Genomic DNA, 27,430 nt, shown 5'->3' with positions numbered 1-27,430 from the left:
TACCTACTTGATCTAAGCCCTGGCTGCTCCCAGCTTTCATATCTTTCTGCCAACAGTCCTGGTGTTTTCTGGGCTCTCCGCACTGAAGCATGAGCACTTAGTGACTGCCTGGGCCAGTCTTTATGTCCCTGTGAGATGTGCATGCTGTGTTCCCAGCCTTTGTGGAAACGTGACTAGCAACCATCAGCAATGTTCCTCATCCCATTCCCCAGGCGCTGGTGACTTAACTTGCTCTGCCAAGTGCTGCTGACTTGGCACAGAAGTCTCCAGTGGACCATGCAGTGAAACCAGGCTTTGCTCCCATGTGATTTGCAATCACCTGGCCTCTCTGCTCATGGCTCTTCTGCTTTTGTGCCGTCTTTTTGTGAAAAGGTCGCCTTTTACTGTCTTTCTACTTGACTGCCTCATAGTGCATTGGGTCTCTTCTAGCCAAGCCAAGCTCACTTGACATTGTTTTTTCTATAGATTTTATATATAGAATCATAAAATGGCCTGGGTTGGAAGAGACCTTAAAAATCATCTAGTTCCAACCTCCCTGCCATGTAAATATATATATTATATATATATATATGTATATATAGTATTTAAATATAATTTGGCTTAGTTGGTATCCTTGCTGAAGGTACTTAGCAGGAGTAGCAGACTTGGTTTGCTGCAGGCAAACTGTTTGAAATTAAATCTGCTGGATTCTGGAACCCATGGGGCACTGGGGAAAAAACAGGGACATGACAGAAGTCATGTTTTCACAAACCCACAAGTCATTGTGAAGGAGAGAGCAAACACGTGGACAAGGAGCTGCTTAGATGATCTACTTTACTCCAAAAGGAGTTTCACATGGTCTCTCATCAAAGGAAACAAAGGTGCTGTGGGAGAAAAAGGAAGATGGTCAGATAACACTTTATGTATGTGAACTGTGTGAAACTGTAAGAAGTCTGTTGAGTGTATTTAAATGTAAGACCTCCAACCTGGTTCTACTTGCAAACATCTGGTCACTGGGACAGCATCCCAAAGTGAGCACTGGTTTCTGCTGGTACCTGTTGTTACAGTCTTCTTGGGCTGTTTGGTGCTGACTCTGGAAGGACAGCCTATTGGGCTTTGATGTGTTCTTCAGCCTGTTCACAAAGTGTCCCTGGCTTGGTTTGGTCTCTAGTACCTCAGTTTCTGGCAGTGCTGTATGTATCCTTGAATTCACATTACTGTGTCTGTACTTTTTCTAAGGAGATGTGGAAGCTGACTGCCAAGGTGTTTAGTGTAGACTTCATGGTTCCCATGGTTCCTGCATAGCCTTGTCAGCTGGTGAGACCTTCCAGCCCAACCTGTAAATTCGAGGTGTGATCCTCATATTGGATTTATTGTCATAGACAGCCTTGCTAGACGCTGTGAAGGTCTCTGTGGAGCAAGAGCATTAAGGTAGTCCTTAATGGTGAGCAGTTACCGGTGCCCTGGATTGGGCCAGTGGTGTTGGGAGCTGATAGCCATCCTTTTGATCAGCCAGGGAGGCTACGCAGCTGTAGGCTGCTCCTGCACTGGGGCAAAACTGGAGCTGGAACTGAGGCTGTTAGGTAAGTCCTCAATAGTCAGACCAACTGATTGTAGATCAAAGGTGAAGGAACAAATGTCTCCATAAATGACTGAAAAAATGAATGGGGAAGAAGGGGAATAAATTTGCTGAAAATGGAAGGAGGCTGTGCAGAAGGGCTAGGAGAGAGAAGATATATTTTATTAACAGGAGACATAATTTATCCCAGTGTGACCTGGAGAAAATGTCCCATCAGAGTACAATTCTGACTGTAAATCTGGAGCTTTGGTAAACAAACATGTCGTGAGCAACCGGTCACTGGGCCAGTGAGGGGAAAATCGAGCCTTGACTTGTCCCAACCAGTGTATAAAAACTGCTGCTGAAGAGCTGCTTTGCAGTGGGAACCATCATGTATTTACAGAGATGGAATGTCCTTTTAGTAGCAGTAAAACCTGACAAACACTGTCGTGCCTGGCACTACGGCATGCTGTATACAAAGGAGGAAGCATGCTAAAAGGAAAGTAAAATGAGGAGGAATCCTGCAGAAAGCTGCAGATATGTCCAGATGAGGACAGTAGAAAACAATAGAAAGAAACTGATAGAGTCCTAACAGAAGAACTTCTCTATGCCTCTGTGGCCATCCCTGCAAACCTGCAACTTGACGTCCCCATCTGTGCACTAGGCGAATCAGGAGAAACATTTCCTGGGAGTTAATGAGCACATACACACAGCTTAGAGGGAATCTAGCTCAAGTCTCCTGCAGGAAAGTCACATGTTGCAGATGGACTGTGGTTGCTGTAAGGGTCCTGGGAAAACTGGCAAGTGAGATTCAGTGATAGAGCCTGCTTGTTTCCTAAAGACTGGTCTTCAAGCAGCCCACAGGATATGAAGGGGGTCCTTGGCAAATAAATAATGTGTGGAAAAAGGGTAAGCAAAGGTGGAAGCTCACACTGTAGCAGCAAAGACTGTCCTGGCTGCCCCAAGAGAGTTCCTCTGTCGACCATGGTGATTTGGAAACAGGACCTTGGAGTTGCACCCTGCAGCTCCACCAAAAGGTCAGCTCAGAGACTAAAAATAGGCAGATTTAAGTACTGTGCTGAGGTGTGGTTCTGTGTGCAATACTGTGATCTTCAGAGCCTTGGGAAAGGGGAAAGCAGAAAGAGAAGTTGGAAGATGCGGTTAGAAGTGTGCTGCAGCAGCAGGCAGAGTCAAGGAGCCATTCCTGGAAATGGGGAAGCAGAAGGCAAGGTAGCAGAAATCTGTGGAAGCTGTGGTGGTGCAGAGGAGGCAGAGAGGTTCAGCAGTATCTTGGAGTTGTGGTTTTACAGATTATACTCCAGTGAAATGGTGGCAGTTCCTCACCTGCAGAGCAGGGGTGGGGGATCACTTGAGGGAGAAAGCACTGCTGGCTGGGAGATAGGGATGCTTCCTTCAGCTCATCAGGGTTGCAGGTGGCACTGCTGGCAGGTCTGCTCCTAGGCTGTAAGTTGCCCAGGCACTTGGGTGTCTGGCCCTGCGTCCCACTGGGGGCCTTTCCACAGTGCTCTGTGCTTGGGACAGGCCGGTGGGGGTGTGCTGGGATCATGGTGACTTTGTTCCTCTCTTATTCCTGCCTTTTTCTCTCCCGTCTGTCTGTCTGTCCGTCCGTTCGTCTGTCTGTTTCTCTGCAGGCGTTTCTTTGAGGGAGTCTCTCATTCTGGTTCCCAGACTGAGATCGGCAGTCTGCACAGCCAGAAAGGGCAGGATCAAGAGTCGGGCAGCCCTGTGAGTTACACCACCACCATCACCACCACCACTTGCCCCCTTCCCTCCCCAGCCAGCCCAGTACCCCCACAGTGCCTGCACTCTGAGATCACAGCTCCTGGCAGCACCTGCCCAGGGCTGCTCCTTTCCTTCTTTCCTCCTCTTTTTCCCAGCGCAGGCAGACAGGTAGCGATGGGGGGCATCCTCTGGGGCTGGTCCCAGGGGGACGCCGGGCTCCCCTGTGGGAGCATGTGTTCTGTGAGGCCAGGTATGGGTCACTGGCACCTTCCCTGCTCAGCATGCTCCATCCTGCTCTGACCCCACTCCCTGTCCCCTAGGGTGAGGCAGACAAGCGGAAGCCAGGAGCACAGCGACCACAGGAAGAGCCAGGAGTGGAGATCCCTGCAGTGGTGAGTACAGGCTATGAGATGTGGAGCTCTCTCAGGCCCCGCCTTGTTTTCTGGAGTACCAGGGGTGCCCACCAACCTGGGAGCAGGGCTTGAGAAGACAAGTAGATTGTGCTGGAGAGCACAAGAGTGGAGGGAATGTTAGGGTCTGCAGGAGATGCAGCCCACTCCTCTCAAGGCCCTGCAGCCTTGGCTCTCCAGGCCTGTCTTGGATGATGGGCATCCATGGGTGCAGGGCTGCTCCCTGCAGGAGCAGAGAGAGGAGTGTGTATGAAGTGACTGTGTGTGGCCCTCAGGAGCTGGCTGCAGAGGAGCCATGTCCACGGCTGGCCCCCACAGAGGCTGCCACGAGGGAGGGCAGCGTGGATAGACTGGGCCCTGGGACCAAAGCTGAGCTCCCCAGTGCTGTGTCCCCCAGGTAAGGCAGGGCTGTGCCCCATGCTGGGGCTGCGTGGGCCCACGCTGACTCCCTGGAGAGAGTGGGGATTGGTGGAGATGAGATTTCGTCAACAGTTTTGCCTCTCCTGCTTCTCACTCACAGCAAGGCAGAGAGCAAGCAATTGTGGCGTCCCCGCAGCACCTCTGTGAAGGACCGGCAGAGCTCAAAGGGACAGGGTGGCCGTGCCAGCAGCCTGGACAGTGAGAGCTCTCCAGACTCGTGGCACAGCACCCAGGTGAGGCCCTGGGAACAGTCTCAGCTGGAGGCTTCTCATTTGAGAGCTCTGCCAGGTCTTCAGCCATGGGCAGAGTGTCCAAGGCGGCTGACTGGGGTTAACCTTCATGGTGATGCTGTCATAGGTGCCCCGAAAGTCTGTTTACGATCAGCTGAACCAGATCCTGGTCTCAGACGAGCAGCTCCCCGAGAGCATCGTGCTGGTGAATGTCGCTGAGTGGCAGGGGCAGGTGAGTAGGCGTGATGGGAGCTGGATGCATAGGGGCAGCTGGAAGCAGGGTCCTCAAGGATTCTCCCAACCATGGCAGGGTGTCCTAGGGAAAATGGTACTAGCTGTGTCCTCCTCTCCCCCAGCGTGGCCCTTCCTTCAGGGAGACAATACATTTACACAGTGCTGAGCCACATACAGAAGAGTCGCATGTGTCTCCTCTGTCACATGCCACATAGCAGCACAGTCCCAGAAAGGCTGGCTAGTGGACGGTACCTTGGGCTCTCACTGCTTGGTCCTGGCTCCCAGGAACCCCACGGGTCAGAGCTTTGCTGGATGCCCTGGCAAAAGGCTCCCTTCCTCTGTGGGCACCAGGCCCTGGGAAGCAGCAGAGGTGTTTCCCACTGAGAGATGGAAGAACATTGTCTGCCATTCCCAGGGAGCATTAACTTCATTGTCAGAGCTGGGGTCTCCAGACATGGAGGCATGTGAAGCCTTCCTGCCTCATGCCAACTGTCCATGTGAGGTTGGGCCCAGCCCCTGATGAGCACTTGCCTCCCCCATACCTGGAGGAGTTGACCGCTAAAGGTGAGCAGGGACATGTACGTATGTGCAAACATGCGAACAAACAGTTGGACAAAACACCTCTGAGACCCCTTCAGGATCCTGCAGCTACATCTGATATCCAGAAACAGTGATGGAAAATTTTATGGCAGAAGGAAGGGCTTCTCGGTAAGGGTGGTGAAGTCTTGACTCAGGCTGTGCATTCTTGACATATTCCTGCTCTAGCACTTGTCCTGGATAGGGAAAAAAGGATCAATGCCCACTTCCAGACCTCATCGGGTATCTTCTAAGCCCCCTTGTCTAGCATGACTGCCTGTTTTACAATTGTTGAACTGCATGCAGACACCTGAAGAGACACAGAAGGATTTTGGAGTGCCACAGTGGGGGAGAGCAAAAGGAGGGAATGAGCAGAGGTGGACTGAGCTTATAGCTGGGCCCTGCTGTGGGATGGCAGAATTTAAATCAGAGGGTCTCTGGACCAAACCACTTATCTAAAGGAGCACAGCCTGGTTCTTGGGACGGTTTTGCCCTTGCCGTGGCAAGAGTGGTGACTGCTGTGCTCAAAGGTGAGAGCAGAGGGCTGGGGCAGGCAGCCTCTAGAGCAGAGCTGGGAGGAGCAAGGATGCTCAGGCATGCAGTCATGAGTGACCTGATGGTTTCAGCCTACCCACATGGCATGGGTGGGGACAGGGGTCCCAGCTCTATCCCAGAGGGCAGGGGGGGCTAGGGCAGGCACGTACTGTTGCTGGCCAGCACAGCCATGCCCCCAGGGTGCCTTAACCTGAGCTCTCTGCATTGGCAGTACGTGAGTGAGCAGCTCCAGGCGCACAAGCAGTTGGTCGTATCCACCTGCTCCGTGGCGGACATCCAGGCAGCCTTCAACACCACTGTCTCCCGCATCCAGCGATAGTGAGTACAGCTTGGGCTCAGCCTGGTGGCACCATATGAATTGAGAGAAGGGCTCAGTATGGCCTTGGCTCCCCAGGGCTCATTAGGACCTTTTGGGGTTGTGGACATTACTGTAGAAACAAGTGTAGACCTGGGGAAAGTGGGGTATCCCGGTATCCCAGTATCCCAGTGCTGCTTTTGCCTCTGGCAGCGCACAGCAAGCTGGAAATTCTCAGCGATGGGATTCTGTCAGCTGGCCTGGCAGGGCATGTCCCCTGGCCCGCCTGCTGAGCCACTACACATCCTTCATGGTCTCCTTTTTTCTTCCTTTGGCAGCTGTAACTGTAACTCTCATATGCCTCCTCCGGTGAAGGTGGTGGTGGCAGGGGACCAGAGCTACCTGAGTGTTGTCCTCCGTTTCTTTGTGGAGCAACTGGCCAGCAAGACACCCGATTGGCTCAACTACCTTCGCTTTCTTCTTGTGCCACTGGGTGAGAGCCACTGTGAGCCTGCTCCCAGGGCTGTCCTCTTCTACCTCCCCAGATTCCCCTGCCTGGAGCCAATGCTGCCCTTCTTACCCACAGGCTCTCACCCTCTGGCCAAGTACCTGGCCTCAGTGGATAACAAATACAGCACTCTCTTCCTGGACACAGCATGGCGGGAGCTGTTCAGCAGGGCTGAGCCACCCACCGCAGGTGAGGAGCAGGGCAGGGTGGCATTAGCAGTGCCCTGATGGTGAGCCCAGCTGCCACTGAGGCCCTCACGGCTCTTTGTGCCCACAGACACTGTGGACATTGCAGGCCGTGTTGCCCAGTTCATCGCTGGAGCCAGCCTCTCTCACCAGCTTCCCATCTCTGAGGCCATGCTGACATACAAGCAGAAGAGGTGAGTGTATCCCCAGGGCACTTGTCCTCCCTCATGTGGCCCCAGTCTGGGCTGTGCTCAGGACAGGGATGTGAGACATGGGACAAGTGAGTGAGGCTCAGCATTCTGCTGATGAGCAGCGTGGTGCTGAGGGGAGCTGGGGTTCCACAGTGAGAGCAGCACCATTCCCTGCCACCTCCCGGTGTGCTCGGCCCCTCCAGCAGCTGTGGCTGTGACAGTCCCAGTAGTGGGGACCAGCTGCCAGGACTGGGATGGGCTGGGTGGGGGCTGCAAGCTGGTATTGTGCTGCCCGGGGGTTGATGCTCGTGTTCCAGCTGCACTCTCACCTCTCCCTTCTCTTGGTTTCTGGCACTCAAGGAAGAGAAGTCTCTATTTTGATTTTTATATCAGGTATTGGCTTGTGCTTGCTGTGCCGCTGCCTGGCCCCCCCCACCTTCCCCCATGTGCGTCCATCCCTCTTGCTGTGCAGAGGAGCCGTGACCCCAAAGTGGGGCAGGGCTGCCCTCCCGCATGCAAGCCCTTTCCCAGCACTGGAGGGGACAACTCCTTGCCTCCTTGTGTAGTGTGCCCTGTGCTGCCATGTTGGGGACAGGGGGTCCCATGGGAGGGAGGGCAGAGAAGACTGTGCCAGTGGCTGTGAGCCATCATTGACCCCTGCCAGTGTGGGGGTGCCTGGGCACAAGGATAGTCACATGGCACTCGGTGCTCAGCACACCCAAACCCTGACCAACCTCTCTTCCTTCTCCAGCCCCGACGAGGACTCCTGCCAGAAGTTTGTCCCCTTTGTGGGGGTGAGTGTTTTGAGGGGCCAGCAGGCCATTGGGGCTGAGGAGAGAGGGGCAGCACGCAGCCCTACCGATGCTGGCTGTCCTCTGACTCATCTGTCCTTGCAGGTGGTGAAGGTAGGCCTGGTGGAGCAGTCATTCAGTGCCTCTGGTGAGTCCTTGGGAGCCCAGCTCTCTTCTCCACTGTGGGAGGCCCTTGTTAGGGTCCCCCAGCCTCCACAACCCACACTCTTCCTTCACAGTGGACTCGGATGATGCCACAGCCTGTACCCCCTCCCTGCTGAGCTCAGCGCCAGCCACCAGTGGAGCAGCTCCCTATGGCAAGGAGACCGTGAGCACTCCGCCACCCTCCCCGTCCGTCAGCAGCGGCCTCTCGGGTGCTGGGTAAGAAGGCAAGCCATGCTTAGCCTGAGGCAGCAGGGGCTGGGGTAGGAGTATTATTGCTGCTCCCCGGGCAGGCTGCAGCTGGGCAATTGGGAAGGAGAGGAGCACGGGCAGCACCTGTGTGCTACATGGTGCTGCCCATCTTGCCCAGGTCTCTGAGCCCTGGTGTGGAGGTAATGGGCCTGCAGGTGGACTACTGGACAACACAAGGGCAGGACAGGAAGAAGGAGGGTGACAAGCGGGAGACGGGTATCAAGAACACACTCAAGAGCAACTTCCGCTCACTCCAGGTCAGCCGCATCCCTGGTACAGGGGAACTGGTGCCCCCCAGCACCATGGCCATGACTGTGGTCACCAAGGAGAAAAACAAGAAAGGTAACCAAGCCCACTCTGGGTGCTCTCTGGCTGTGGGGCCACAGTCCCTTGCAAAAAGGGTGGGAGGGAGGACAGGGCTGAGAGCTGGCCCAGGAGGGGCCAGTCAATAAGCCAGCCCTGGGGCAGGGGCTCCCATCCAGTGCCAGGTGGGGACATCTTAACATTGGTCTTGTCTGGCCTTGGCCCCTAGTGATGTTCCTGAGCAAGAAACCTAAAGAAAAGGACTTGGAACCCAAAAGCCAAGTCATCGAAGGGATCACACGCCTCATCTGCACAGCCAAGCACCAGAACACCATGTTGCGAGGTGAGGGAAGGTATAAGCCATTTGGGGCTGTAGGGGGGCAGACCAAGCAGCAGAGGCTGGCTGTGGCAGGGCTGTGCCTCACTGCACCCTCTCCTCTCAGTCTCCATAGATGGGGTGGAGTGGAACGATGTGAAGTTTTTCCAGCTGGCAGCACAGTGGCCAACACACGTGAAGTACCTCCCTGTGGGTATCTTTGGCTACTCGAAGAGTGTGTGATACATGGGGGCATCCCTGGAATGGAGCTGCAGTGGGTTGCAAGAAGAGACAGAGAAATGGACATGCTCTTGTCCCCATCTTCTGTGGCCAGTCCCTGCCTGCTCTGTGGAGGGGGGATACCACACCCCCACCCTGTGGGCCAAGACCCGTGAAGGTGAGGCCAGTGAGACTGGGTCCACGCATCCTCCAACACCAGCCAGGGCACCATGCCATCTGCCTCCCATGACCCCCAACAGCAGCCTGGGACAAGGGTTGGCACCAGCCAGCAGGGCCCCAGGAAGGGCTCTGGGCCTCACTCTCCACAGATGCACCTGCCAGGCCACCCCTGCAGCCAGCCAGGGCCCCAGCTGGGCTGGGCCCAGGCAGGTTCCCCAGCGCTGCAGCCACCCAGACTGCTCTGCAGGGGGCAGGTGCTGAGCAGGGCCCGCAACCCCTGTGCTGCCCCTTGCCAGCCCCACTGCCAGCCTCATGCTGCTGTGCCTGGCCATGCCCTCTGCAGCAGAGCCTCAGCAGCTTTTCCAGTCCCCCTGCAACCCTGCTGCTGAGGCTGTCCTCTTCATTCCCCCATCCCTTCCCAACCAGCCCTACCCCAGGGTGCTGCCAGCTGGAGGTGTGGCATGAGGGCACCTGGGTTTTTTTTTTTACAAGATTCTATTTTTTTTAAATTTATTGTACGGTTACTTTTCAGGATTAATTTTAATAAATTAATGCTGGTACCATTATGGCAGGGGGTGAGTGTGTGTCCCCATGTCTGAGGGCATGACCAAGCACAGCTGGCGCAGAATAAATGTGGGCAGGGTGCAGCTACTACACCCACTCTAGCAAGCACAGCAGTCAGGGCTGCCTGAGCACAGCAAACGTGGCCTCACCACACTCCCAGCCATGAGCCAGCTGAGCTCTCTGACAGACTATGAACCAGGACTGGATGGCACTTGGCTCATTTATTTAAATAGAACCCACAAGGAAGAAACAGACTAGACCCAGCCTGAGTCCTCCCAACCAGGTCCTCATCTACCTGAATGTGGAAAACGTCTTTCTCTTTTCGGCAGAGGCCAGGCTTGATGCCATCTTGATCTCTACAGTCTGGAAGGCAACCTGTGGCTGGACCTGGGAAGTGGGGGGTGTTGTGGGTTCAGCAGAGATGTATTCCAAGACATGAGGCCTCCCCTCCTGGCGCCGGAGATAGCCCTGGTTCAACAGGTGCAGGACACAGGACAGCACGTCCACGCTGTGGCAGCAGAAGCTCAGGAACTGCACACCTGGCCCCAGTTCACCCTTTTGACAGGCATCAATCACCTATGGCAGAAAGGGAGCCCCACACTGCAGTGTGCCACAGCACCCACGCAGCCCCTCTCTGCCCCCCCAGGACCTCCATACCCTGAACACCAGGTTGTCGACATGGATCTGCTTCTCCACCTTGAGGATGCGGGTGATGAGGCAGCAGAGGACGTTCCTCTTCCTTTCCAGGGTGCTCACCTCAGCCCTCTCTGTCCACAGGTACCTCTGCTGGGGCAGCAGCCTCAGGTGGCGGCCAGAGGCCTGGGCCAGGGCTGCCTGGTTCAGCCGCAGTGCACCTGGAGCCAGCACCCAACCCAGGGTCAGCCAAGCCTCCAGCAGGGCCTTGAAGGAGCCCCAGGACACATGTGTGGCTGCTGGACCCAACCTGGGCCTCCCCCTGCTGCCCCCACAGTTGGCCGCCACAGGGCTGTCCCCCACGCGTGGCCCCAAGCAACAGCCATGCACACAACCCCATCCCTGTCCCCAACCCCACACACAGACCCGAGACACAACCATCCACACGGACCCGCACCCCAAGCATGGCCCCAAGCCCCAGCCCCACACACCACTCCCAACTCTACACCTGGCCTAATGGCCCCAACCTGGCACACAGACTCGCACCCCCAGAACCACCAGACAGACCCACCCCAGCCCACTCACTTGTCGTACGAGTTTGTGCACCCCAAACCCCAGCACCTACTCAGGGCTCAGAGCAGCACCTCCCCAGGGGTGCCCCAGCCCCACATTCACCTCCCAGTGTGCAGCTCTGCACCAGGACGCCCTGGCCGTGGGTCAGCGGTGTCAGCGCGTGGTGCACCAGGTCAGCAGGGAGCCCTGTAGCCTGCAGCAGGGCCTCCACAGCCACCTCCTGCAGCAGGGCATGGGAGGTGAATGACTGGCCAAGACCTACTGGCTGCAGGCCCAGCTAAACAAGGGTGTCCTGTGCCCCAAACGCTGCTGGAGACCCCACTGGAAGGGAAGGGAGGACACAGCCCTGCCAGGCTCTGGCAGCCACTGCCTCCCTCCCCCCACCGTGGCCCCAGCTCCTACCTCAGCACTGTTGAAGCACAGCAGGATGTACATCTGTAGCGTGGACACGTGGAGGACACAGTCTCCAAACTGCAGCTCAGCGTGGCCCAGCCACGTCCACTGCAATCGCTGGGGCTTCGTGCACTCCCAGCCCAGCCGGCTCTGGCCTGCCAGGGACAGTGTCAGCACAAGGGCCAGGGACCAGCCCTGACCAGCACTCCCAGCCCACGCCAGCACGCCGCCACTTCTGGCTGAGCTGCTGGGGAGGGTCTGGGCCCTGGCAAGACCCGCACGCACACCCACTGCCACAGCACTCACTCTGCTGGCAGAAGTGGGCAAACTCATCTAGGGGGGAGCTCAGTGTTGCCGAGAAAAACCTCCGAGGGTTATCCATGTAACAGAGTGGGGAAACAGGCCAGCAGCGCGGGGACAGGGCCAGCACCTTCACCTCCGGCACATCTGCCACGGAGGCTGTCTCCAGCACCTGGACATGGGGACATGAGGGTGGCTCAGCTCAGGCTCCAGGATCCCCATGAGGAATGCCAGTGGTCTCTGACCTTCCCACCCCACCCTCTCACCTCATCCAGGCCCGTGTCCAGCTCCAGCAGCCGCTTATCCTGCTCCTGCAGCTGGAAGAGGCAGAACTGCCGCTGGAGCTCCTCTGACTCAGCCAAGTTGCTCAGCATATCTTGGGGAAAGCGGCTGGGGAAGCACAGCCCGATCTGCTCCACGATGCCTCCTTCCAGCCAAGACAGCCCTTGTGTCAGGAGCCGGTCCCCCAGGTAGTGCCTGCCACAGCCACCAGCATTAGGTCAGGGGTGGGCCCCAGCCCTGTGGTCATCAGCCACCCGCCAGGAGACAGACACAGCCCCGGCCTCACCCCATGCCACACAGGCCTGGCAGCACACACATTCTGGGAATGTGTGTGCAGGGAATGTGCCTCTGCAGACTGGCTGCACCCACGGGTCCTCCACACACCAGAGTCGGGAAAAGCAAAGCGGGAACACCACTGCCACACTGGGCCAGGCTCCCCCACCACGCCATGCCACCCTGCACCAGGCCCCTGGTTCCACGGAGACACAGCACCCTCACCTGTAGAAGTGCTCGAAGCTGTGGGCGAGCTCCAGGCCACTGAAGACGACAAAGGGCTCCAAGAACTGCTGCAGCCGCTCCAGCGGCCCTGTGCTGCCCTGTGCTGCCCTGCGGAGCTCCTGGATCTGCACATCGAGGTAGCGGGCAAACTGCTCACTCACCTGTGAGGAACAGGGCTGGCTGTGGAGGGGACTCACAGGGTGGCCACAGTGCAGGCCTGGGGGAATGTCCCCTGGGGGAGCAGCTGGGAAGCTCTGGCACTCTCCAGGCGGGGGCTGAGGGTGCCCAGGCACCAGCCCAAGGCACGAGTGTGCCGGGGCCGGGCCCACACCATGATGAGCACCACATACCCGCAGCTGGGGACCAGGCTGCTGCAGGACGAGCACGCCACCCACCCAGAGCTCGCCCAAAGGCCATGGGCCAGGGCAGCTCCCCAGCCTGCGCCCGCCTGGGGCCACCGGTGCCGGTGCCGCACTCCCTCGACTCACATGCAGGGCAGTCAGGAAGGAGAGCTGCAGCAAAGCCCCTGCAAAGCCCTGGCCCAGGGCCAGCATGAAGGTGGCCTGCTGCCCAAAGAGCTCCTCTGTGGCACTGCGCAGGTGCTGGTACAGCCCGCAGTATTGTTCCGCAAGGTCTGGCACCTGCCCTGCTGCCTCCAGGAACTGCTGCACCTGTGGGACACAGAGCAAGAGGGGTGAGCCCCACAGCAGGATGTGCCCATGGGAATGTCCAGAGCCTTGCTCTGCCAACACTGACTCCTTGGGTCCCAGCCAGGGGCCAACTCGGGGCCCTGTTGCTGCTGCAGGCTGCCAAGAGCTTGTGGAGAGGGCTGGGCAGGGTCTCTGAGGGAATGACAGAGGCACAGCAGCAGCCCAGCAGGAAATCAGGGGTCTGACACTGTTCCTTTCTCTTGGCCTGGCAGCATCAGCCTGGGTGCAGGGCCTGGCTGACACCTGAGCCATGCCAGGGTGGTAAGTGCAGCGGAGCTGTTCCCACATTGCTCTGGGCTCTGTGGAGGCCTGGTACAGCCCTGTGCCCTCCCCATGCTCCCAGGGCACTGCCAGGCCTCACTCTCTGCTCCACCCACCCAGTGTGGGTCCCACACGCCCCTCCCGGCTGCCTCTCCAAGCTCTACCTGCTGCTGCACCACGCCACGCCAGCACTGAGAGATTCCCCACAGGCCGCTCGACTTCTCCACCACTGCCTTCACAGACCTGGCCAGCACCTCCTTGTTCTTCCCTGCCTTCCCACCTGCCAAGGGTCGACCCTGGGGTTAGTGTGGCTCTGTGGACAGGCCCCACACACTGATCGACCACAGCAGGTCAGAGGGGACACTGGGCAGGCATGGCCACTGCCGGGCCATGACCACAAGCCTTTCCTGGCTCAGGAGCCTCCTGTGCCACAGAGCCCTCCCAAGACGAGCCCCATGGCCACAGCCTGACATCCTAGACCACCATCAGCCCAGCCCCATGGGAGGGCAGTGCCTCGCTCACCAGCTGCTCTTGTCTCCTCCGGCTCTGGGCCACCAGGGTCCACGTGCACCAGGAGCTGGGTCAGGCACCGCACACAGGATCCAAAGGCAGCCCTGTGTCCCCTGGCCTGGCGGGGCGGCTCCACACGCTCCAGGTACTCCCTCAGCAGCCAGGCCAGGGGACTGACGCCATCAGGGTCTGCAAGGCCAACCAGACTCAGAGCCATCTGCCTCTGCCTGGGGCACAGCACAGATGGGCCCCGGAGAGCGCAGGGTACCTGGGCTAGTGATGCTCTGCACCAAGGGGTTCACCAGGGCCTCCCAGCACGTCCTGCCCAATGCCCGGGCTGCCTCGTCATCAGGAAGGAAGCGGTCGGCGAAGCCCTGCTCGTGTTGCAGCGCCCGGTTCAGTCTGCAACAGCAACCAGGCAGCACACGGTGCCAATGGCTGGGAGAACTCCCGTGGGAAAGCAGAGTGCCGTGGTTGCTCCCTGTTCTGCCCCTTGCCAGGCATGACAGCTCATGGCCCCACTCGCCCCCAGCAGCCAGGGCCCCTTGCTGCCCCTGGAACCTGCTCGCAATGGCCCTTGGGCCAAGCAGGGGGGCTCTGCAGTGCCTGTGGCCACGAGATCCTGCTGCGCTTGGCCAACCTCTGCCATGTCAGCATGTGCCAGCTCCTGTGGGGAACCAGCACCCCTCTCTGGTGGGTTAACCGAGTCCACACACCCAGCTTAAACCTGGGGGACCTCAGGTGGCCCTGGCCCTCTGGGAGCACTGGTGGCCAGAAAGGAGTGAGGGCCCCTCCCTGTCCAGGCAGGACAGCCAGCTGCTCCCTTCCTAGCCCTGCAGTCCCCTCACGAGCTGCCAGCAACACCCCCTGGGGCCCTGGGACACCTGTGATAGCACAGCCAGGAGACAACTCACTTGCTAAAGAGTTGCAGCAGTTGCCCCCGGTCCCGGCAGATCTCCTGGCCCCAGGCATGAGCCTGAGCAGTGCAGGAGAGAAATGTCCGCCGGCACAGCTGCTCCTTGAAGACAGGCCAGAAAGTGGGCTTGGGACCCAGCACCTCGATGCCACGCACACGTGTGTCAATGCCACCCTACAGGAGAGCATGACCCTCAGTTCCTCAGGCACAGCCCTGACACCCCACACTGCCAGCTCACTGGCGTGGCCCCTGCTCCCCTACCTGCTGGCACCGCTTCACCCGGATCTGGATGATGGGCCAGAAGCGGGTCATGTTCTCCAGCAGGATCACTCTGCTGTCCGAAGGCAGGATGGTAACCTGCAGGCAGTGAGCCCTCAGCATGCCAGGCAGCCACACCCTCCCATGGCCACCCCCCCATTTTAGTCACAGCCTCTGTACTCCCCAGTAGCCTCTCATACCAGGGCCAGACCTCCACAGGGCACAGCAAGGACCAGCCTGCCACTCCCATGGGGACTCACCGTGTTGAGCTCCGTTCTGATGGTGGCAGGGCTGTCCCCACCCAGCACCACGACGCGGGATGGCATATAGCTGGAGTCCTCACTGGCCACCAGCATGCTCATCTCCCTGCAGCACAGCAAACACAGGGCTGCCCAGCAGTTCCCACCTCCCTGCCCTGGCCCCTTACAGTCCCATGTACTGCTGTCCACGTCCCGCTACCCTCAGGACAGGGGCCACCGTGGCAGGGCTTGCACAGATCCCCAGAGCCCTCTCCTCCATACACAGTCCTCTCAGCCTTCCTGGCCCAGCCCCACCTGATCACCACACCACACTGCATGTGCACAGTGATGAAGTGGGAGCCAGTGCTGCCATTTGACTCCCAGTATGTCTTGGGGTTCCTGTCCGTGAGCTTGCTGGCCTGGTGCGGGTTGGAGGAGACCTGCACCTTCTCCCAACACTTGTCTTCCTTCACCTCCAGGCTGGAGCCTGTGGGGAGAGAACACAGAGCCTTCAGCCACCAAGCCAGCACAGGGGTCAGTTCCCACTCCCAGCACTCACCTCGGCACAGGTTTTGCAGGAAGACATCAAAGAAGGGTATGGTGATGGGCTGGTGACTCCGGCGGTGCTCCTCAATCTGCCCCAGGACCAGCTACAGGATGGGCGAGGCTCTTACTGGAGCACCTGGGTCCTCTCCCCTCCCCCACCGCAGAGCTGCGGCCGGCAGAGAGCAGAAGGCTGTCCCTCAGCGCCGAGGACAGCCTGATGGCCCTAAGACTCAGAATCCCAGCACAGCTGGGCCTCCCCAGGCCCACCTGGATGCAGCCAGCCAAGATTCTGGTCGTCAGCTTCTTGTAGAGGCTGGCGTACTTCTCACAGTCCGTCACCAGGTTGAGCAGGGCTGGTGCCAGCGACGGAGCCACACTGTGCTTTTCCAGGGCTTTGGACAGAGCCTCGTGGGTGCCCACGTGGCACATCACCACCACACAGTCCTTGCTGGCAGTGGCCAGGCGGTGCAGGAAGCCAACGACCTCCTGCAGCACCTGCTGAGCCACAGCCCTGAGCAGCAGGGGTGGTGCCAGGAACTCCCCTGGCCCCCCCAGCTGCGGGTGCTGCAGCTCCATCCCTCCCACCCCGACTGCACCAGTGCCCACCTGAGTCTGGCCAGGCACGTGGCCATCAGGACATGGACACGGCCAGGACAGCTGCTCCCCACCTCTCCCAGCACGTTAGACACAACAAGGCCAGGCTGGGACCTGCTTCACCAACACTGAGCCCAGCCAATGCACAGCACAGCCGGCACAGCCAGCACAGCCAGCACAGCCCTTGCCTGCCCGGAGTCCCAGGGCCCCCTCACCTCCCAGCTGCTGCTGTGGGCGCTCAGGGAGGACACACAGGGCTCCACACACTCGTGCCAGGGCAGCACATCCTCCTGATAACTGTCCAGGAACTTGTTCAGGATCCTGAGCGACAGAGGGCGCATGGACAGCAGTGCCAGAGGCAGCTCTGCTTCCCTGCCCCACTTGGAAGGCACCTCTCAGGAACTGGTAACCAAGGCTCCCCTTGTACCTTGGACACCCCATCAGCAGCCAGGCACGTCCTGTGCTGCCCCTGCATGTCCCCACCAGCACCCAGACACATCCTGCTCTGTCCCCACATGGCCCTGTACCCAGGACAACCCAATCAGCCCCTGCTTATGTGTTGAGGTGCTCCTGCCCCTGCCCCTGCTGAAGAACACCCCCACCAGGACCCACAAACATGTGCCGTGTCTCCCCAACATCACCATCAGCACTCACACGCCTGCTGAGGGGGCCCCAGACCCCCACCAAATCCCCCTGCACCCACCTGAGGATGCTCAGGCTCACAGCCTTCTCCACCCCCAGCAGCTCCAAGCTGCGCAGCAGCAGCCTGAAGTAGCTGTGGTCCTGCAGCAGCTGGGCCACCTGCCCAGAGGGGACAGGGCCTTCACCGCAGAGCTGCCGTTCCAGGGCCACCACCACCTCCTTGGACAAAGCGCCATCCTCCAGGCTGCCCAGAAGCATCTGCACACCCTTCAGGTCCAGTGGGGCTTCTCTGCCTGCCATGACCAAGGACATGTGGGCCCAGCTCAGGCACCAGCTTGAGAGGCAGCAGCCTCTCGGGGTGCTCTGCCCTGGCAGGCGAGGCAGCCCTGCCTGTGGCACCCATGGAGCCGTGGCATGGGGAGGATGGGCAGCGTGGTACCTGCTGCCTCCAGGCCCAGGGGCAGCCCGTGCTCTGCGAGGCGGTTGATGGCGCGGAGGGCCAGCACCGCATGAGGGCAGCCGCTGCTCTGCCCACCCCTCCAGCAGCTCTGCAGCACCGCCGGGAGGTCGCAACTCGCCAGCTGCTCCGCAAGGCCCCGGTGCCCATCCATCAGCATGTTCACCACCAGCAAGCCATTCTGCACTCCTGAGGAGCCCCTGCAGGGACGAAGCCATGCGGGCGCTCTCCTCCCCCAGGCACAGAGCCTCCCCTGAACCCACAAGCCGCCTGCCTGCCGTGCCCATTCCTCCCCACTGCGGAGGGTCCCGCCAGCCCCAGCTGCTGTCCGCACTCTGCCCCTACCCTGGGACCCTCTGCATGATGCTCAGGGCAGCAGGGATAGTACTCAGCAGACTGGCAGAGCCCTCGCTGGAGGCAGAGCCGATGCTGGCAAAGATCTCCCGCATCATCTGCACGTCAGCATGGTTCCAGGACAAGGACTTCCCACCTCCTGGCTCACCATCTGCAGCTCCCACCAGCACCTTCAGGGCCTGCGAAGTCAGCAGCGGTCCAGAGGGCAGCGGGCATCTCCACCACACCTAGAGTGAGCCTGCACACTGCCTGCCCACATACAGCATCCCCTCTGCCACTCACCGCCAGGCCAGCCTGCTGCACCAGGGCGGAGGAGCTGTGCTGCTGCATGCAGGCCAGCACGGCCCGCACGCCACCCTCCGTGGCAAACGGCACACGCCAGTCGTGCTGCGCCATCAGCACGGCCAGCAGCCGCAGCGTCACTGCCACCAGCGCCTTCTCTGCCACCTCAGTGCTCAGCAGCTCCACTGCCACTTGCACCAGCTTCTCCCTGCTCGGGAAAGGATACCTCAGGAGGAGCCTCCTGGCCCTGCCGCTGGCACACCAGCACCTTGGGCCCTGCCAGCCACCTCCTCTCTGCCCACACGGCTCTGCCGCAGCTGGGTCAGCCCAAGGAATGAGCCTGCCTGAGACAAAGGGACACAAAATCCACTTTCCTCTTGCCAAGCATGCAGGGACATACCAGTCTGCACACTCCCACTGCCACCTCCTGTACTCCCAGCTCCAGTACTGTCCCCCACCATGCCAACACAGCCCTCCCCAGGCAGCAGGAGGGGTGTGCAGCACCCCACGGCTCACCCAGCGCTCCCGGTCCCCAGCCTGCCCTGGGCTGTGCCAACTTGCTGCTCGGACTTGGGCTCCTCCTCCAGGATCTTCAAGATTTGCTTGAGCCCAGCTAAGCGCAGCCCCACCGCTGAGCTGCTGCTCTGGATCACGTCCACCATGGCTGCAATCTCGGCCAGCGAGCCGCTCTCGCTCACCCCTTTGGAGCTGCCCAACACTGGCCAGAGGGAGGGAGGCATCAGGGCGGCAGTAACACCCCCAGCAGTTCCCAGGATGCCATGCACTCACAAAAACAGCACCCACAGGCACCCCACCAGCTGCCTGGCCCCCCAAGCCCTGCCCAGAACCTTCCTCTCTTGAGGCAACGGTGCCACTTCCAGCACTGCATGTGCGCCCCAGCACGTAGCAGGACATTACCTTTGATCTGCTCCTCTGTCACCTCTGGGAAGCACAGCCCTTCACTCCCAAGGAGCTCGCTGAACAGCTGGGAATCGGACTTCACTGCCACACTGGGGGCTTGGGGCAGCACTGTGGCTGCAGAAAGGTCTTCCTTTGCTGCCTTGGCCATCGTGGCTTCACGGCCAATGCTCCTGCAGCCACTGCCCTCTGAGGACACTGCAGTGCTCCCCGCACCATCCTGCTCAGCCCCCCTACTGAGGAAGTATCTGGCATAGACGCAGCAGCCACGCAGGTCACGCAGAGTGCTGCCCTGGCACCGCTTCTCCAAGACCTGCAGCACCTTCTGGGCCAGTTCCGCAGGTACCGACAGCTGGATCAGGGCTTCTTCATCCACCTCCAACAGCCAGACCAATGGGGCCAAGTTAATCTTGGACTCGCCACAGCCCTCATGCCCCCTGGAGCTGCACCGCTGGAGGTCCCTGGAGCCATTTCCCAGTGCCACCCTGGCTGTCCCCAGTCCAACTGCCACCAGCCCAGACCTCCCACCTGCACTCACCACCCAACTGCAACTGGCAGAATGACCCCATGGCCTTGCCTCACCTACCCAAACCTCACTGGACAGTCACTCTTCCAGTCATGGGAGACTGCATTTCCTCTCATCTCCCCTCATAGCTTTGCTGGGATAAGCTCCCCATGGTTTTGCTATCCCCACTCACCCTCCCATTTCTGTCCCATTTCCGCCCCATTCAGGCTGTCCCTGCATAGTTCATGTTTGCCATCTCCACTGGTCCTGGTCCTTTCCCTAATGCTCTCCCTCGCTCTCTCCCTCCTGTTTCCCCACTGCAGGCACTGGCCCATACCTGCTCTCCCTGGTCATGCTGGATGAGAAAGGTGATCTCTTTCTGCTCCTGTGCTTCCAGCTTCTTCACAAAGAAGAGCAGCTCCCACCACTCGGCACGGCTCAGGGCCTCTGCAGCCTTGGTCGGTGGCTGCCCCAGGTAAGGCAGGGAGTACAGACCTCCCAAGGGCTTGCACAAAAATGGCTGTGCAACTGCAGGAGAGCAGAGCAAGGAAGGGCACTGTCAGCTCTGCCAATTCCCCCGTCCTCTGCTGTACACTCTACATTCCCCAAAGAAAGAATTCGTGGAGTGTCTGGGTAGAAGAGATCCCCAGCCTGCTGGGGGAAAGGGAGGGGAAGTGGGAGAGGGGGAACATGCTGGAAGGAGACTGATAGGCTGCTCACCTGCTCTCAATCTGTGTTTTTGTGTCAGGGTGTTCACCTTCTCCTGGCCCTCAAGTTCCTTTTGCTCTGAAGGGCCAATCATCTCAACCATGTGCCAGTGAACCCAGTATGTACAGCCCAGGGCCTGCCAGTACACCTGAAGAGGAAAGCCCAACAGAGCCCCAGCTGAGGAAAGGCAAGCCTAACCCCACTGTCCCCATGGAAGGCTGCACAACAGCCTGTAGCCAACAGAGCAGACAGGCCCCTTGGCAGCCCCTGGCCCCCAGCAGAGGGTACCTGCACGGGTGGCATGCCATCGTTGCTGCGGCGGAATTCGCCCTCGTCACCTGCGCTGACCTGCTCATAGTCCTCCAGCATGCGCACTCGCATGCCGCACGTGAGGTTCGCCTGCACGTACTCCACGTAGCTGCTGCGGCTCGGGAAGGCTGAGCGTGTCTTGAAGGTGATGGGCTCTTTTGGTGGGGAAACAGGGGCTGCTTCAGCAGCAGTGCTGGCTGGAGTCTTGTGCTGGAAGACAGAGCGGGTGGTGCGAGGCCGGAGCTCCTGTCGGGGCGACAGCTCTGGCTTGTGGCTGTGGTTCCAGCCCATCGTGTGCACCAGCTCCGAGATGAGGTTTGCCATGGCCATGCTGAACTCAAACTCCTGCTTCACACGGCTCCTCTCCTCAGGGAGCAGGCTGGGTACAGCGCACCCCTGCTGCTCCTCTCCCTGCTCCACACCACTGCTCAGCTTGTCCAGGAGAGAAGTGACACACAGGTAGCGCTTCACCAGGACAAACAGCAGCTTCCCAGGGATCTGCAACAAGCACAGCTGTCAGACTCAGCCTGCAGAGCACCTCCAGCTCCCAGCTCTCTCCAAGCCACCAGCTCATCCACAGTCAGGATCCCAGGAGAGCTCTGGACCAGCTGGCAGCAGCAGAGACCTCTCAGCCCACCCTTGTCTCCCTGCTCACAGAAAGGCTTCCATGTACCCCTCCTCCACTGCCAGCCTCATGCCAGGCCCAGATCCTGTGCCAGCTCTCCCAATAGCCAGTCCTGCTCAGCTGCCCAACTCCAACTACCTTCTTGTCCCAAACAAGGACACCGCCCTGGCCCTCCACTCCCACCCCTCCTGGCCCCTAAAGCCCCACAGGCTCAGGGCTGGCAGGGCCTGCCACTACCTGTGGAAGGTGAATCCCCTCAAAGGACATGCACTGCTCTTCAGAGGATGTTATCTCAGCAAACAGCTCCAGCAAGGTGCAGCGACTGTCAAAGTCCACGTGCTGCTCAATGCCATCCTGCTGGCTCAGGGACAGCAGGACATAGGCCCGGCTCTCTGCAACAGCAACAAAAACTCTTCAGGCCCCATAAAGACAACCGGCACCCCAGCCTCCCTGCGAGAGACAGATCCACAGGCAAGGAACAGCTTTGCTGCTCCCTGTCACCTGAACCATGTTCTGTCCTTCCATCTGGAGTGGCAACATTTTGCTCCACAATGTATTTTTTCTACCCCTAAAGCTGCAAGATTCACCCAAAGCAGCAACCCAAATAACTGACTACAGATCAGGGTCCCAGGGAAGAAAAGAAGTTTTAACCTCAGTCAGCCCCTCATCTGCCCCACTTCAGAGCTGCATGAACTCAGACACTAGGACACGGAAAGCCAGATCTCTTGTGGGATACACCACAACCAGCAACCTTCCAGGTGCACCCAAGCCTCATCAGGCACTTCCAAGTCGTGGCAGCTCCTCTTAAATGAGAGAACTAGCCTCTATCCTCCAGGCCAAGCCCTTTGGTACCAGTCTTCATTGCAAGGGTATACGGAAGGAGACTGTCTGTTCCTCTAAGTGTATCTAGTCAAGGACCTTTTCACTGCAAAAAGTGAAAGAAGGAAGCCATAAATGATAACATAAAGAATCACAAACGTGACTGACAAATGCTAATGGAGGCAGTGAGGAGAAACAAATCTGGTCAGTCACAATAATTAGTAAGGACATCTGGAGTTTAAGAATGATTATTTTTCAGTAAGATTATCTGAGTAATTGGAATTGGCAAGGAACACAAAAGAAGGTGCACAGAAAGGAATATAAAAGGCACCGTTTGTGTTTAAAGCACGGCTAGCCAACGCACTTGTTTGACAGCCCTGTACTTCATTGACACAGTTTGTCCTACTTTTTTACGTCCTCTTATTAAATCTTTTCTAACTCTCTCTGCCCCGTGTGTGTGTGTACTGCAAGCACTCTGTGCCAGCTACTGGTGAGACCTGTGCAAATTGCATTTGGTACTAGGAACTGGAGCCTAACTGGGGGTGTGGGAGCCCTGTGGAGTCAGCAAGTGGAGAGACTGACAGTTGGAAATGCCATTGCCCTCTGGATCTGGGGAGGGTCTCACGGATTTGAGCCTGAAGCCAGCTACTGGGAAGACTGGCATACAGTGGACTCAGTACAAGCTACTCAAGTCTGATCAGGGTGTAGGTGTCCCTGGTCTGAGGTGCCAGCTACTGGGGCAAGTGCAAGGGTCTCAGTGTTAGTGACTGGAGCAGGGAGGGTCCTCGGCCATCAGCCACTGGGGACCGAACAGTGTGTGTCCCAAAATACAGCTACTGGAAGGGAGGCAAGCTACTGGAAGGTCAGCACCAGCAGCTGAAGCAGGACTGCAGTGCCTGGTGCCAGCGGGAAAGGGCGAGTATCTCTATCTTCCCCAATCCTGCTGGGCACGGAGTGTGCATTTAATTTGTTAGCAAAACTTCACGCTGGATTAGCTGGAAAGTAGGAGGTCCTGGGTCCAGACCAAGGTATGAGGCAGGTGGTGGTCTGCGCTGGAAGTCCCAAGGGACTTGTGAAATGTGGACTGTGGGAGGAACAAGTGTCTGAGTGCTATATGTTTGTCAGCAAGCATCGAGCTTGACAAATGGATGAGCAGGGGGACTCCTGAGGCTGGTAGGCGGGCTTGGATCCAGGCACAGGTGCAGGACAGACAGAGGGGCCGTGCTGGAACCCAAGGGATCCATGAATGTATGTGTAATTGTGAACCTGGAAAGTGCAGTGTGTGCTGGCAGGAGCGACCTTCTGTCTCGGCTGGACAAAGAGCAGGAGGGGACATGGCTGTCTGTGCTTGTGTTTATGTGAGTCTCGTAAGTACGTGCTGTTGAAGACGGCACCACTGTCCGTGCCCAGCCTTGTCAGTGTCCTGCATGTGCCTGTGCTCTGGGATAGCTTTGCTACTGGTTGAACCTGCAAACGGGAAAGTGGCAGCTGCACCCCTCGGGCTGAGGAACCCCAGACTCCTCAGGCTAGGCTCTAGTGGCAGAGCAGGAGAGGTGCTGGGACTGCTGGAGGAGACAGCCACCCCTAATATTCTTTAGCACTCCTAACAATTAAATAGCATCCCAGCTCAGAAACCTGTCACGGGTCTTTAACTCTTACAGCACTCCAGACAACTACAACTGAGGAAGTTTGGAAGATCCAGACTGATTCTTCCCCTTTTGCCAACAAGCCCCAAGGCATGCTGCTTCCCAGGCATCTCACCCCCACAAAAGGACTGTCACCCCTCAGCTGCCCAGCAGCACCTCCACAGAGGCACTGAGCAGCAGCAGCCCCCACCTGCATCCTGCGAAGCCAGGGTCCGCAGCATCTTGCCGGCACTGTGGCGGATCTGCTTCTCCCGGTGGCACAGCATCTTCGTCAGCACGTCCAGGGCTCCCGTCTCCCTGAAGGCACCCGCCAGAGAGCCAATGCCGGCGTAGGCGCTCAGCACGTGCACAGTGTTCAGGATGGAGCACTTGGGCGTCCCGGCCTCGGCCACCTGCCGCATGGCTCGCTGCACCAGGCTCCTGACATCAGCCTTCATCTCCAGCAGCGAGGCTTCGTCCAGTGGGACATCTGCAGCCAACGGACTTGGTGCCTTCTCCTCTTTCACCCACAGCCCTTCCAGCTTCCTCTTGCCCAGCAGTGCTGGGCAGCTGGCACAGACCTCTTCTGCAGACATCCACATCGAGATGTTTTCTGGCTTGGTCTCTGCACAGGAGGCACTGCTGCCTCCCACTGCTCTCTCTTCCAAGCTAATCACACTCCACTGGATCAGGTATTCAGTCCGGCCGTTGTGGCCTCGACGCTGCCGGAGCAGCTTCTCCGGGTAGGCCTGCAGTTTGGGTCCCAGCTGCACAAGCAGGTTGCCACTGTGCTTCTCATTCACCATGGCAGCAGATGTGCCTGCAGAGACAGAGGGGAAGTAGGAGTTGGGGAGAGGTGGCTGAGGCATGCTATGGCTACAGATCTGTAATCTAGTGCTCATGACATGGCAGTGCAACCAATAAAATGTGCTTTTGTACTGGCTGTACTCATGGTCAGTGTTACAAGTTCCTAATACAGCAAGTCTAGTAAAGTATGAGATGTAGCTTGCTTTCTCTTTGGAAAACTGCATATGTGTGGAAACAAGACAATAGGGCAGAACACAGTAATTTTTGGACTGCCAAATGGGCTATGGGCATGGCAGGAACACGGACAGCAGTGCCCAGGAACGGCAGCTTTCCCCAGGAGTTCAGCTGCAACACCTTGGCTGTGTGCTGATGGAGCTCCCCGAGCCAGCTGGAACATGCATACTGGACCCAGGGGCCTGTGCAAGTCTGTACTGGAGGGCTCCGCTGCACTTCACTCCGTCGGGACTGGGAGCACGGTGCAGGGACAGGCCTGTGCCCGGGACACACACGCTAAAGGCAGGCGGCACGGCGCTACCATCACCGCGGAGAGCGCTCGCACGGGCAGGCCGCGCCAGCAGCAAAGCTCCTTCCAGACGCGGGCCAAAGAGAGCTCGCCGGGCACCGAGCAGCGTCCGGCCTGCCCCGTTCCGGTTGTCGCACCCCCTCCCCGGCTGGCCGGGGGCCGCTACCGAGGCCTCCCCGAAAGGGCCCGGGACAGCGCCGCTCGGGGCGCTCGCCGGCCGTGCTGTGCCCAGCCCGCCGCCCTCCCTCCGCCGCGGGGCCGGGCCGGGGTGGCCCCGTTACCTCCGGCACCGCTCCCGCGCCGCTCCGGCCCGCGGGCGCCTGCGCGGGCCCCGCACCGACCGCGGCTGCGCGGGGCGGGCGGCACCGGGAGCTCGGAACGGGCGGAGGCGGGACACTGCAGGATCGGGGCAGCGCTGGAGGCTGTGTGAGGCACCGGGGCACAGTGCGGCACTCGGAGGGCAGCAGGACAGGGAAGGTGGAGAGGGAAGGGAGCGGCAGCGACCGGCGCGGGGCTGGGGAGCAGTGAGGGGTTAACGGGGCTGGGAGGCATTGAGGTCTGTGCTTCCCAGCTGTGCAGCGTGTCACTCTTGCTGGAAGCCACCTTCCTGCCCGTTCCCCTTCACTGCTCCACAAGCTGAGGGTGGGGGAAGAGCCTAGTTGTCCTACAGCTGTGTTTGGCACGACTGTGCCCATTGACCCCACTGAGTGACCCACCCACCTCAAACTCAAGACAAGGCAGTCCACAACCCCACACTCATCTCTCCTGGCAACCCCACTACCAGACCCTAAGGCCTTGTGCATAAAAGGCATCAGCAATGTGACAGCAGTGGCATGAAGAATGCTTTATTGGCCGCTGGCATCACTCTGCTGCTCTGACCCGTGGCAGGTTGACATAGCTCTTCATGGGTGGGAGAGGCTTGATCTTGCGCCCGGCCCAGCCACCCTTGCGGTGCCACAGGCCTGTGTGTGGACGCTTGCCCAGCCAGCGGTTCCGGCCCGCTTTCCCAATCACCCGCTTGTTGTGATCCACGTTGGACACGCGGCCCACTGTAGCCACGCAGGTCTCCAGCACCTAGAGGACAGAGAAGAGCTGCAGCCCTCCCTGCGAACACAGTTGCATGCCAAGGTAGTCGAGCCAGGGGCAGCACGGCTCCTTTACCTGCATATGCCTTTTGGAGGGCAGCTGGACGATGGCTGTCCCGTTCACTTTCCTCAGCAGCACCCCACAAGTCCCTGCAGCAGGCAAGAGAGGAGGTAGCAGCCTTGAGCAGCAGGTCAAAGTATCCCACCCTGTGGCAAGCACGACCCCATGCTGGAAACTCTCCAAAGACCCTGCCATTGTACTTCATGCAGCACTTCTTGTTGAAGACAGGGCCTTGAGAAATCAACAGGACAGAGCTGTCCCTGCCTCTCTGGAGAGCTGTTTTGCACTCTTAACAGGGGGAGAGCAGAAGAAAGCAACTCCCTGTCACTGGCCACCCACAGCAGTGCCCCCCTGCCCTCCTCTTCATCTGCGCAGAACCAAACCACTACAAACAGTGCAAGGCCTCCTCACCAGCTGCCCGGATGTACTGTGCTCCCTTCCCAGGGTGGCTCTCCAGGTTGCAGATTAGCGTGCCGACAGGCAGAGCCCCCAGTGGGTACGCATCCCCTTCGTTGGCAGACACTGGAAGACACAAGCTGACAAGTTGGGCAAGGAGCAACTGACGAGCCCTTGGCAAGGCCAGTGCAGCTGCCCCTGGCCCTGGCATGCACCTGCCATCCTGCCAATGTGAGAGGAGTTCTTGATGATGTCCCCTGGCTGCATGTTCTCCGTGGCAACGATCCAGCGCTTGCGGTTGCCGCCAGCCACCAGGGCGATGTCAGCCGACCTGCACGGGGAGCCGGTGGTGGCTGAGCAGGGGGTCACCGCTGGCACGGCTGCCCAGGCCCCGGGCCGAGCCCGCACCCCGCACTCACCTGCAAGGGTCGTATCGGACCTTGATGACCTTCTCGGTGAAGGGCTCCGGCGGGGCCCCCTCCTCGTAGCGCAGCCGCTGGAAGTCGATCATGCGGTACCGCCGCTTGTGCCCTCCGCCGATCCCCCGCACGCGGATGCGACCTGCGGGACACGGGAGCGGCTGCAGGCGGGACCCGCACCGCCCCGCCGGCCCCGGGGGCTCGCCCGTCCCCGCCTGCCCGCCCACCTGTGTGATCGCGGCCACCCGTCTTCTTCATGCCGATGGGCCGCACGGTGTACTTGACCCGGCACTTCCACAGCGGGTCGGTGGTGCAGCGCGGTGCCGAGCCGCCCAGCCCGCGGCAGGCGGTAGCCACCGGCCCCGAAAGCCAGGACGGGGGCCCAGGCGGCAGCACGGGGGGCCGGGCGCGACGCGGGGCCGCCGAGAGCAGGAGCGCCCCGAAGGCGCGGCACAGCCCCAGCGCCGCCATGGACGCGCGCGGAGGCCGCCGGGCGGGGCGGGGCGGGGCC

General features: G+C 59.4%; 3 protein-coding genes across 10 annotated transcripts in view; 1 reads left to right on the top strand and 2 right to left on the bottom strand.

Annotated features, from left to right (window-relative positions):
• The window catches only part of LOC116783955 (phosphofurin acidic cluster sorting protein 1-like), a 61,394-nt gene extending 51,721 nt beyond the window's left edge, over nucleotides 1–9,673 (top strand). Inside the window, exons 10-25 of one of the 2 annotated variants that reach the window (XM_032682028.1) lie at nucleotides 3,190–3,283; nucleotides 3,601–3,672; nucleotides 3,966–4,087; nucleotides 4,211–4,343; nucleotides 4,468–4,572; nucleotides 5,917–6,023; nucleotides 6,339–6,493; nucleotides 6,587–6,697; nucleotides 6,785–6,887; nucleotides 7,245–7,277; nucleotides 7,636–7,678; nucleotides 7,781–7,823; nucleotides 7,915–8,056; nucleotides 8,208–8,431; nucleotides 8,622–8,735; nucleotides 8,836–9,673. In XM_032682028.1, coding sequence (XP_032537919.1) covers nucleotides 3,190–3,283; nucleotides 3,601–3,672; nucleotides 3,966–4,087; nucleotides 4,211–4,343; nucleotides 4,468–4,572; nucleotides 5,917–6,023; nucleotides 6,339–6,493; nucleotides 6,587–6,697; nucleotides 6,785–6,887; nucleotides 7,245–7,277; nucleotides 7,636–7,678; nucleotides 7,781–7,823; nucleotides 7,915–8,056; nucleotides 8,208–8,431; nucleotides 8,622–8,735; nucleotides 8,836–8,951 — 1,717 coding nt within the window. In that variant the 3' untranslated portion in view covers nucleotides 8,952–9,673. The remainder of the gene's footprint in view (nucleotides 1–3,189; nucleotides 3,284–3,600; nucleotides 3,673–3,965; nucleotides 4,088–4,210; nucleotides 4,344–4,467; nucleotides 4,573–5,916; nucleotides 6,024–6,338; nucleotides 6,494–6,586; nucleotides 6,698–6,784; nucleotides 6,888–7,244; nucleotides 7,278–7,635; nucleotides 7,679–7,780; nucleotides 7,824–7,914; nucleotides 8,057–8,207; nucleotides 8,432–8,621; nucleotides 8,736–8,835) is intronic. The other variant, XM_032682029.1, reaches the window with a different exon arrangement.
• Nucleotides 9,674–9,873: 200 nt separating this feature from the next.
• On the bottom strand, nucleotides 9,874–25,296 carry LOC116783954 (cullin-9-like). Of its 7 annotated transcripts, none has more exons than XM_032682026.1 (29): nucleotides 25,240–25,296; nucleotides 23,840–24,448; nucleotides 21,422–21,576; nucleotides 20,539–21,057; nucleotides 20,263–20,398; nucleotides 19,880–20,070; nucleotides 19,038–19,413; nucleotides 18,636–18,837; nucleotides 18,120–18,327; nucleotides 17,829–18,016; nucleotides 17,466–17,683; nucleotides 17,088–17,319; nucleotides 16,600–16,705; nucleotides 16,058–16,285; nucleotides 15,560–15,894; nucleotides 15,266–15,371; nucleotides 15,009–15,104; nucleotides 14,746–14,921; nucleotides 14,100–14,233; nucleotides 13,844–14,020; nucleotides 13,486–13,601; nucleotides 12,839–13,021; nucleotides 12,351–12,511; nucleotides 11,837–12,047; nucleotides 11,577–11,742; nucleotides 11,280–11,425; nucleotides 10,980–11,097; nucleotides 10,329–10,525; nucleotides 9,874–10,247 (listed from the first exon to the last, which is right to left on the bottom strand). In XM_032682026.1, exons 2-29 carry the CDS (start codon nucleotides 24,432–24,434, stop codon nucleotides 9,963–9,965), a joined length of 5,961 nt encoding a protein of 1,986 aa, XP_032537917.1. In that variant the 5' UTR covers nucleotides 24,435–24,448; nucleotides 25,240–25,296; the 3' UTR covers nucleotides 9,874–9,962. The 7 variants fall into 7 exon arrangements, with proteins under 7 accessions (XP_032537917.1, XP_032537914.1, XP_032537916.1 ...); XM_032682023.1 differs by lacking the exon at nucleotides 25,240–25,296 and having other exon boundaries at nucleotides 15,560–15,731; nucleotides 15,804–15,894; nucleotides 23,840–24,613; XM_032682025.1 differs by lacking the exon at nucleotides 25,240–25,296 and having other exon boundaries at nucleotides 9,874–10,058; nucleotides 23,840–24,660.
• Nucleotides 25,297–25,783: 487 nt separating this feature from the next.
• MRPL2 (mitochondrial ribosomal protein L2) lies at nucleotides 25,784–27,405 on the bottom strand. Its single transcript, XM_032682200.1, has 6 exons — nucleotides 27,147–27,405; nucleotides 26,920–27,061; nucleotides 26,716–26,831; nucleotides 26,516–26,626; nucleotides 26,120–26,193; nucleotides 25,784–26,032 (listed from the first exon to the last, which is right to left on the bottom strand). Exons 1-6 carry the CDS (start codon nucleotides 27,388–27,390, stop codon nucleotides 25,820–25,822), a joined length of 900 nt encoding a protein of 299 aa, XP_032538091.1. The 5' UTR covers nucleotides 27,391–27,405; the 3' UTR covers nucleotides 25,784–25,819.
• Between the last annotated feature and the right edge of the window lie 25 nt (nucleotides 27,406–27,430).

The sequence above is a fragment of the Chiroxiphia lanceolata genome, chromosome 3, assembly GCF_009829145.1.
Source record: "Chiroxiphia lanceolata isolate bChiLan1 chromosome 3, bChiLan1.pri, whole genome shotgun sequence".
Lineage (NCBI taxonomy): Eukaryota > Metazoa > Chordata > Aves > Passeriformes > Pipridae > Chiroxiphia > Chiroxiphia lanceolata.
The sequence above is the reverse complement of the archived record's forward strand: the minus strand, read 5'-3'. Positions and strand labels throughout refer to the sequence as shown.

Excerpts from the sequence above, each read along its gene's own strand:
- LOC116783954 (XM_032682020.1), bottom strand. The coding sequence starts at position 24,530 with ATGAGCACTAGATTACAGATCTGTAGCCATAGCATGCCTCAGCCACCT. Across the intron at positions 13,602-13,843 it reads GGAGGAGACAAGAGCAGCTG|GTGGGAAGGCAGGGAAGAAC; the intron begins GTGAGCGAGGCA and ends GACCCTTGGCAG. Across the intron at positions 10,248-10,328 it reads TCGACAACCTGGTGTTCAGG|GTGATTGATGCCTGTCAAAA; the intron begins GTATGGAGGTCC and ends TTTCTGCCATAG.
- MRPL2 (XM_032682200.1), bottom strand. The coding sequence starts at position 27,390 with ATGGCGGCGCTGGGGCTGTGCCGCGCCTTCGGGGCGCTCCTGCTCTCG. Across the intron at positions 27,062-27,146 it reads GGGTGGCCGCGATCACACAG|GTCGCATCCGCGTGCGGGGG; the intron begins GTGGGCGGGCAG and ends CGTGTCCCGCAG. Across the intron at positions 26,627-26,715 it reads TCACATTGGCAGGATGGCAG|TGTCTGCCAACGAAGGGGAT; the intron begins GTGCATGCCAGG and ends TGTGTCTTCCAG.